This window comes from Sinocyclocheilus grahami, unplaced genomic scaffold (assembly GCF_001515645.1).
Source record: "Sinocyclocheilus grahami isolate Dianchi unplaced genomic scaffold, SAMN03320097.WGS_v1.1 scaffold181.1, whole genome shotgun sequence".
In the NCBI taxonomy this organism is placed as follows: domain Eukaryota; kingdom Metazoa; phylum Chordata; class Actinopteri; order Cypriniformes; family Cyprinidae; genus Sinocyclocheilus; species Sinocyclocheilus grahami.
In genome coordinates, this window is record NW_015505360.1 from 756,051 (window position 1) to 765,908 (window position 9,858).

At 36.9% G+C, this 9,858-nt stretch overlaps 2 protein-coding genes across 2 annotated transcripts in view; both read left to right on the forward strand.

The window, feature by feature from the left end:
- The window catches only part of LOC107594256 (ras-related protein ORAB-1-like), a 5,257-nt gene extending 3,475 nt beyond the window's left edge, over positions 1 to 1,782 (forward strand). Inside the window, exon 6 of the mRNA XM_016284222.1 lies at positions 805 to 1,782. Within this exon, the coding sequence (XP_016139708.1) occupies positions 805 to 1,002 (198 nt within the window). The 3' untranslated portion in view covers positions 1,003 to 1,782. The remainder of the gene's footprint in view (positions 1 to 804) is intronic.
- A 4,950-nt stretch (positions 1,783 to 6,732) lies between these two features.
- LOC107594255 (SERTA domain-containing protein 2-like) lies at positions 6,733 to 9,751 on the forward strand. The gene is made up of 2 exons (XM_016284221.1): positions 6,733 to 6,919; positions 8,611 to 9,751. Exon 2 carries the CDS (start codon positions 8,622 to 8,624, stop codon positions 9,525 to 9,527), a length of 906 nt encoding a protein of 301 aa, XP_016139707.1. The 5' UTR covers positions 6,733 to 6,919; positions 8,611 to 8,621; the 3' UTR covers positions 9,528 to 9,751.
- The last annotated feature ends 107 nt before the right edge of the window (positions 9,752 to 9,858 follow it).

The following is a 9,858-nucleotide window of genomic DNA, read 5'->3' on the forward strand; positions in this document are numbered from 1 at the left end:
TTATTTTCTATGAGTGTAGGCACACCGGCGGCGCCGTTCGGCATCTGTCCGCGGCGGCCAGCTACGTCGTGTTGTACTTGTAAGAATTGTTCTAGACATGCCGAAAATTTGACGCAGTAGCACAGCAGCTCTTCTTCTTCGTGTTCTCTGATGCACTAACTCTGCAGCAGCTCTTCTTCTTCGTCGTCTCGTCTGATGCGCTCACTCAACCAAGCGCTCTAACCACGACCTCGCCCCTCCCCACCGCCCAACCATTCCAATCTCTGTAGGCGGGAATTATTTGTAATGATATTCCAATAAGCCACTTTGTGATATCACAAAGCCCGGAAAACAAACGCTGTAGTCCAAACAAGCTGTTCGTTGTAGTTCTTGAAAATGGATTTTTAAAAAATGAAATATCTCCCTTTGGAGTGGACTTTGAGATTTGTAACTTTCTAGATCTTTTTTATGCCCAAACATACACACTACACACTGACTAAGATTAAAAAAGGGAAAAAGCATAATAGGACCCCTTTAAAATAAAAAAAGTTTAAAAAATGTTTTAACTATTATACATCTTTTCTGTAAATTCTACATTAATTTCAACTTGTAAATATATTTATGTGTATGATTAGTACTAACATTTGGTGTGATTAATCACAGAAAATTGTTTAACATTTATTAATTACATTTTTTTTTTTACAGCCCTAAATATATTTTAAATTATTATTTATAAAGTGTAATATCAAGTTTTTTTGATTCCTTAGCTAAAATGACCACACGTTCACTCTCACTGAGATCAGTCTGTTGTTTTCTGTCTTTCAGGAGTTTGCGGACTCTCTTGGCATCCCGTTCCTGGAGACGAGCGCGAAGAGCTCCACTAATGTGGAACAGGCCTTCATGACCATGGCGGCTGAGATCAAAAAGAGAATGGGCCCCGGGGCCACTGCGGGAGGCTCTGAGAAATCCAACGTCAAGATTCAGAGCACGCCGGTCAAGACGTCCTCCGGAGGATGCTGCTGAGACTGACCGACCTACGACAGTAACGTTACCAACCATACGCCACCGCTGAGTTAGCAGGAATTGAGAGTGTGTGTGTGTGTGTGTGTGTAAGTGAGAGAGAGAGCAAGAGAGTGTCTATGTGTGTGTGTGTGTGTGTGCAATAGAATATTAATGATAAGGACAGTAAGAGAGGATCAAATTTAACATGGCCTGATATTGAATCATGCATGCACATCGATGCATGACCAGACAAACACGCGTTCCAACCGTCTGCCGGGTTAAACGGCTCAAATTCCGTACTCTCATTTAGAAAAGCATCCAAAAGCACTTTCGGATGCCGAAGTCCCGTTTTCTGGCATTTTTAGAGGAGCGGAACTAGGTTTGGCTTTGAACTTCCTCTTGGGAACTTTGAAGGAAGCGGTGGACTGTGATGTCATAACTGACCTCTAACAGAGGGTTCCGTTGCTATGGCTCCCAGTGGGGTTGCTACGGCGACCTCTCCTTCAGCCGCTGCCTTCTCTCTCTCGTCTGGTGGACCGTTTGCCTGTATGGCCATTTCTTCTGTTGTTTTTGTTTTTTATTTGTGCTCTGCAGCATTTCAGCAGTCTTCTGAGCATGTCCAACACAACACTTACAATGTGCTAGTTGTTTGCCACGTTTCTAACAGCATTATCATCCTGTGCAATTTTTGTGGCAGTATAATTTGGAAAATGAGAACCAAATCTCGGACTGCTTGTAGTTTAAAGGGACAGTTCACTCAAAAATGAACTTCTTTCATGATTTACTCACACCCTCCAAACTTGTATGAGTTTCTTTATTCTGTTGAACACAAAAGAAGATATTCTGAAGCATGTTGGTAACCAGGCAGTTGCCGGTAGCCATTGACTTCCATTATATGGGAAAAAAAATACTATGGAAGTAAGTGGCTACCAGCAACTGTTTGTTACCAACATGCTTCAGAATATCTTTTGTCTTTAGCAGAATAAAAAAACACTTACAGGTTTGTGACAACATGAGGGTGAGCAAATAATGACCGAATTTTCATTTTTGGGTGAATGCCTTTAAATGTCAATATTATTAGTTATTTGTCTTAATTAGTTTTGATGCTTACATGTTATGTATATTATATGGAAGCTTGTTTTCTGCACAGAAAAAAAAATAAAAAGGTCAGTGCAACTTTTTATCTCACAGTTCAGATTTTTTAACACTTTTTTTTTCTTCTTGCGATTATGAGAAATGTCAGAAATGCAAGACAAAAACAGAATTGCGAGATACAAACTCACAAATCTGACGAATTGCAAGATTAAATGTAATAATTCACTTTTTTAAAATATTTTTGTTTTTAATTCCTTGGTGAAAACAAGAAAAAACTGAATTGCGAGAAAAAAGTTGTTGCAACTCAAAAAAATAAAAAAAGTGAATTGTGAGAAAGTTTCGCAGTTATCCTTTTTATTTTTTTATTCTGTGGCTGAAGCATGCTTCCATAATATCCTGTGTTTTAGACTCGGCGTGTGTTTACTGACAGCACAACAGCAGTTACAGGAGCTATAGCAGATCATGTATAAATGTATATAAATCCCACAGATAAACAGGAAATGACATCACGATAATGAAAGAAACATTGCTTATGTAACTCCTTTGTTTTCAGGGAGAAAATGCTCTTTTCCCCTGTATTTTTCTTTTATTTTACATCACACAATGTTTAAATAAACTATGAAGGAGAAGTTTAATAAAAATGGTTTTAACTGGAGTGTGTGGCAGCATGTTTCATGGGATCCATCTGTGTGGATGAAAGCAGCAGCGGGTTACAGATTGCACTCACTGTTTCCAGAGGGTGGCATCATTAGCCAGAAGCTGGAGTGTTCAGACTGGCTGGAGATCACATCATAACTGCTGCTTACACACACTAATGTTCAAAAGACTGGAGGTTTTCTTTTTTTAAAGAAATTAATACTTTTATAGAGCAAGGATGCTTTAAATTGATCAAAAGTGACAGCAAAGGCCAGTGTTGGGGAAAGTTACTTTTAAAAGTAATGCGTTATAATATTGCATTACTCCATAAAAAAAGTAATTGCATTACTTAGTTACTTTTTACGGAAAGTAATGCATTACATTACTTTTGTGTTACTTTTTGTCTCCTGGGCTGGGATTGCTTATTTATTTTTAATAAGAAAAACCCAAAAGTTATATTTTTGGCAACTGTAGAGGCCCTTTCACACCAAAAGTGAAATTAATAAACCTCGGGCTGAAGGAAGTGCATCTGTCTCTGCACTTCACTCACGATTTCTTACTTTTGACAGAACAATGTAACTTGCATTACCTATTTGAAAAATGATCTCCGATATTTATTTGTACATTTACGCATGGCTTTAAAAAAAGTCATCTGATTACGTTACTCGCGTTACCCTCAATACTGGTAAAGATTTATAATGTTACAAAAGATTTCTATTATAAATGAATGTTCTTTTGAACTTTTTATTCATCAAAGAATTCTGAAAAATAAAATGTATCAGTTTCTACAAAAATATGAAGCAGCAACTGTTTTCAACATTGATGATAATCAGAAATGTTTCTTGAGCAGCAAGTCAAGCATATTATACTGATTTCTGAAGATCATGTGACACTGAAGTAATGATGCTGAAAATACAGCTTTGATCACAGAGATAAACTACAGTTTAACATATTCAGATAGAAAACAGTCATTTTAAATAGTAATATTTCAGAATTTCAACTGTATTTTAATCAAATAAATGCTGCTTTTATGAACAGAAGAGACTTCTTTCAAAAACATTTACAAAATCTTCTTGACTCCAAACTTTTGCATCCAAGTATTTTCATGGGCTTTTTCGACAACAAATTACTTCTTGCAGAAAATAAAATAATTCACCTATTTGAAAAATGATCTCCGATATTTATTTGTACATTTACGCATGGCTTTAAAAAAAGTCATCTGATTACGTTACTCGCGTTACCCTCAATACTGGTAAAGATTTATAATGTTACAAAAGATTTCTATTTTAAATGAATGTTCTTTTGAACTTTTTATTCATCAAAGAATTCTGAAAAATAAAATGTATCAGTTTCTACAAAAATATGAAGCAGCAACTGTTTTCAACATTGATGATAATCAGAACTGTTTCTTGAGCAGCAAGTCAAGCATATTATACTGATTTCTGAAGATCATGTGACACTGAAGTAATGATGCTGAAAATACAGCTTTGATCACAGCAATATATTACAGTTTAACATATTCAGATAGAAAACAGTCATTTTAAATAGTAATATTTCAGAATTTCAACTGTATTTTAATCAAATAAATGCTGCTTTTATGAACAGAAGAGACTTCTTTCAAAAACATTTACAAAATCTTCTTGACTCCAAACTTTTGCATCCAAGTATTTTCATGGGCTTTTTCGACAACAAATTACTTCTTGCAGAAAATAAAATAATTCAGAAAACTTGCAGGACAATCGTGAAATGAAAGCAACGCCTCGCGCATACATGCCTGAACTGAAGTCTGGCATCTGCACGCTTACACGCTCCTGCAGAAAGAGACAGCTGTCCTGCGGAGGTCAGAGGTCAGGGTCAAGGACAATGCGGGAGCGCGTGTGACTCCTCGCCTTTATTCTGTTTGGGGTTGCTGGGAGACGAAGGGTCGGGGTCAGGTGGGAGGAGCCGAGCGCAGCGGCAGCTGTTAGGAGCAGCGGCGGAGGGGGAAGACGGATGGGTTTGGGATGAACAGAACACAATGTGAGAACGATAGACTGTTTACACACAAACACGAGTAATCTTGTCAAAATGACATTAATTAAACAGTTACATAGAGATATTGGTGTAATCATCACTTAATTGTGCAGAACTTTCTAGTGTGCTTTCTTACTGGTCCCTGATCTTCAGCTCTCTGTATGTGGCTTCAGTGTAAATCTGTTTTTTTATGCCTTTTTATGCCGACAGGCATTCCAGAATACTCTCATATGTTCATGTGTCTGTTTACCGATACGATCCGCAAGGTTGAGTGACTTTCTTTGTGTGAGTGTGAGTGTGTGTGTGTGTGTGTGTGTGTGTGTGTGTGTGTGTGAGTGAGTGAGTGAGTGTGTGTGTGTGATGATTCAGCTGCTCTGATTGACTGCTGCTTTATCTCGTTCCTCTTGTTCAGGCCATCTGGATAGTATGAACTGAAATGCAGGAGCACTTAGAGGATGACTTAGAGCACAGATGTCAGCATGTGCACCGTGTGGAAATATATCTGAACATTTTGACACACAAAGATCTTATTTGCATGGACGTAAAAACTGAATGTCTACCTGGGTATTAAACTGCTAATATTGATTTGTCTGGTTTTAAATAAGCAGTCTTGAAACTGAACATTGTATTGCTCAGATTTTGGTCTTTAATAGTTAGGAGACTTAAAAATCATGCTTTATTTAAATATCAACTTTGTCTCATATGCATTTCCTAGAATAGGTGCCTTCAAACTGGGGTCCATAGAAATGTTTTTTTTTCAAGTTATAAAAAAGATTAAATTAATAAATAAATTAGATTAAAATAAATTAAACAAAAATGTATCAATCAAAAATATTAAATATATTTTAAAAACTCATTTAGTTTTAAAAACTAAATTAGAATAAAAATGTTATTTTAAAATAAGCAAATAAATTAAATCAGCAAATAAAAAATTAGATTAGTACTATAGACAGCATAAAAAAGACATAAAAGAATCCCAACAAAACTATAATAAAAAATAAGATTAAAATAATCAATAATAAAAGTTGATTAAAATAAATTAGATTGCAAAAATTTATGTATAATAAATATATGATTAAAATAAATGAATAGATTATAATTCAAATTTAAATAATAAAATTAGATTGCAATAAGCAAATAAATAATACATAGTACAGGAATAAAGAGAGTTGAACAAACTTAATAGGAACAAGATATAAAAATAAAACATTACATATATTTATTATGTTAATTTTGCATTAAAACCTCCCCAATTCCTCTGGACAAATACTAAGAGATTATCCAGTGAGAGTGTGTATCTATAACATGTTGAGATCTCTGACTCCTGACTGCAGACAAATCTGAGAAATCTCATCTGACCTCTGCTGTCTGTGAGAAATGTGCACATAAACATCAGTGGCACAAGAATACGGAATCTATTTTGCGTTATTTCTCGACTTATCGCTCTTTTCTGAAGAGCTCGCGTTCACATGACCTCAAGGGGAAGCTCGTGCCGTGAATGCTTCACATATTTGCGGCTTTTCATATGCAGCATTCATTGACATATGCAGACTGGAATGAGAGGGGGGGGGGGGGATCTGTAGCATTGCGAATCCGATTCATTTTTGTGAATCGACTCGCTCGGGCGATTCACTTCAATGAACACTTTTACAACGATTCTTTAGAGCGATCCCAGCACGTTTAAGTCCTTTTTTTTCTACAAAAACTGCTATTTGGTACTAACAGCCTCACATTTTTACGTTAAAATTGATGTTAACAAAAATATTGTGGAGAAATAATTGACAATGTTATGAAGTAGCCTATTTACATTTATTTGCGTCAAGTAGCGACGTTTATTGGCAACCATAAAAAGCCTGTAAGTAGGCTAATAAATGATATAGTTCATAGTTGTTTATTCCAAGTATTACTACATTTAACAGTTTACTAGAGAACATCCCTTCGTTTCGCGAATCGTGTGGAATGAATCATTCAAGCGAATCGGTTCACACAAAAGATTCGTTCACGAATATCACTCGACATCTGCGAGCCTTACGTAACTCTCGAAGACTCCGCGTGCGGGTTTTGCTGAACGCGGAATACAGTCCGCCGCCAACGCGTTACACACGGTAACGTTACAGTCGCGCGAGCCGAACGGACCGGTGAACGAGGTACGAGTCCGATGAGCAGCTCGAAGTCCCCGTTTGACCTGCATGCGGTGAGTTCATGTGCTTTTCACGTTTATCAGCCAGTTCAGCGGAGTCGCTATGATAGAAAGTAACCTGAAGTTAAAAACAATATGTATGACTTTGGTAAAGTAGGCGTAGTTGCTTACTATTGGAAGTGTAACGTAGCCTACTGAGCGTCTCAGATGTGTTGTTTTGACTTAAATGTATTGAAGTAAAACATTAAAAAGCTACTAAACTACATTAAGTTGAGCTGAACCCGATGAAACTCGAGACTGCGGTATTTAACGTTACTGCTGACGGCCAAGAACGGGTTAATACTATCAGTCACCATTCACTATTAATACTATCAGTCACCATTCACTATTAATACTATCAGTCACCATTCACTATTAATACTATCAGTCACCATTCACAGATCGGCTTCGAGGAGTCCTGAAGCTTTCATTTTACTGTAAGTCAGCTGAAGTTTCACTTTGAGCTCGTGTGGGCGTGCAGCGGCTTCAGTTCAGACCTCACCTAATAGTTTGCGCTGAAAAAGTTTGTTTATGATATACTGTTTGTGTGTAAATATGCACGCGCTTAACAGATGCCAAAAGAATGCAAAGACCTCTTAGAGTCACGCTTGGTTCATTTCTGCACAGTGTCGTCAAATGCAAACCACTTTTGATAATTATATCACACTTAAGGCATACAATTCTACATTTATAGTTTTTAGAATTCATAATACCTTTCTTAATTATTGTGCATTAGAGTCTCAGTGTGACTGAGTCCAGCTCTGGCTGATGTTCATTAGTTTGGTCAGTGGTAGCTACAAACTATTAACCATAACTACTAAGCAGTCGGTTGATGGGAGGAAGCGAGTGCTCTGGTTTACAGTAATCACAGAGAAGAGTCATATGTGGAGTCATGAGGTGTCAATGGTGAAAGATTGTCTGTCTTTGATGGAGGTTGACTAAGTGGAAAGTACTGTGTATTTGGCTGTTCATGTTATTTAGTCTCCTCCTTTGTTTATCTAAGAGGAACTAGTCCTGTAAAAGCTTCATTTGAGGAGAGTAGTTATATTAAATGTAATACTTTTTACAAAAATAATTACATTTTATTACTTTATTTTTTTTAAACATTTAAAATGTTATTATAGAAAATATTTACAATAAAACATCAATTTTAAAGTAAAATGTTTCAATAAATATTGTGATTTATTCATTCAAATTAAGATATTAAATAGTATTAGTAAATTATTAACTGGTGACAATTTAATTACATGTTACTTTTTTAAATATTGTAAATGTTATTATAGAAAACACTTTAGAATATGCATTTTAAAGTACAATATTTTCAATAAATATTGTCATTGTATTACAATCAATTTTATTGATTAAATTTAGAGCTGGTTTTAAAATATATAATAGTGAACAATTCAGTTAATTTAATTACATTTATTTATTTTAAATATTTAAAATGTTACTTTAGAAAACATTTTAAATTAAAAAAAAATCATTAAACTTCAGATATTAATGTTACATTTTTTTGTACTTTTTAAAAACAAGTTAATTTTATTACTTTTTATTTTTAAGTAAAATATTTAAAATGTTACTACAGATATGAAATAAAAATGAAAATATATTAATTTTAAAATATCTTAAATTAGAAATATTAAAAGATGTATTTTTTGGATACACAAACACACCTTGCTTCATTACTGTGCGTTTCTCTCTCTCAGATATATGCTATATGTTGGGTAAAGGCCTGAAGCGGAAGCTGGAGCGGGAGGAAGAGAATGAGGGGATGAGCTGCCCTCAGGAGGTGTCATCCGCCTGCTACTGGCTCCAGCGGCAGACTGTGCTCAACCTCTCGCTGCTGAAGCTGCACAGCCATCCGGGACACTCGGAGCCGGGCCTGGCCCGCAGGGTGCTCATCACCAACACGCTCCGGCACATCCAGGACGAGCTGAGAGGGGAGGGCTTCCCTGTACGCCAGTCCGTCCCCAGCACCGGGCCTCCACTGGGCGTTGTTGAAGGGTGTCGGGAACGTCCGGCGGATCATGGGGTCGAGTCCCATAGTGAGGGCAGTTTGACGCCCGTGTCACGGTTGGAGGAGGACAGACATCTGCTTCTCTGTCTGTCTCCGTCCATTTCCAGACAGCAGCCCCCATCATCCTCTGTTATTAAAGACAGCTTCAGCTCAGCACTGGCTGAAATTGAAGATCTGTGCCCGACTGTGGGAATAACCACTTCATTTACTACAGAGACGGGCCACACGCTCACAGCAAACTCAGATGAATCCAGACAAACGGACCCAGATCTTTCTGAAATGAACAGCGGTATGGACCCAGCCTCATCTCTCTCTGACTCCGCCCAGTCAATGTTTGGCCACACCCCCTCACTTCTCGCTGATTTCTCATTGGACGATTTCCTGGTCACGGAAATAGACAGCTTGCTGTTCGACAACGTCCCCTGCGGATCGTCCCTGATCACGAGCTCGGGCGCGTCAAAAGTCGTTTCCATGGTAACGGACGACCTCGTAAAGACGCTCGCTGGTTACGGCGGGACGAGCCAATCGGTGCTTCCGTCTAATCAGACTTTCAAACTGGATCTGAACGAACTGGACCACATCATGGAGGTTTTGGTTGGGTCGTAATTTGACATGCAAAACGTATGTTTAAATTTGTATTTAATATTAAGGTCAATTTTTTACAGTATGTAGACCAAAAAGGGTTACTATGGAAAAGAAGGTACATGCATATGTTCGTATATTTATTTTGATACGGTAACCGAGGGCGCACAATATGATGTAATATATTGCAGCCATTTTATGTTATAGAATGCTATTTCAGTAATTTTTCTTGTGGAAATTTCATATGAATCACGTTATTTTAGTATTTAAATTTTTTAAATAAAAATTTTTTTAATTGCTTTCAGTTTGTTCTTTTAAAATAGATTAATTAAAAACAGACACGAATGAAGACAGT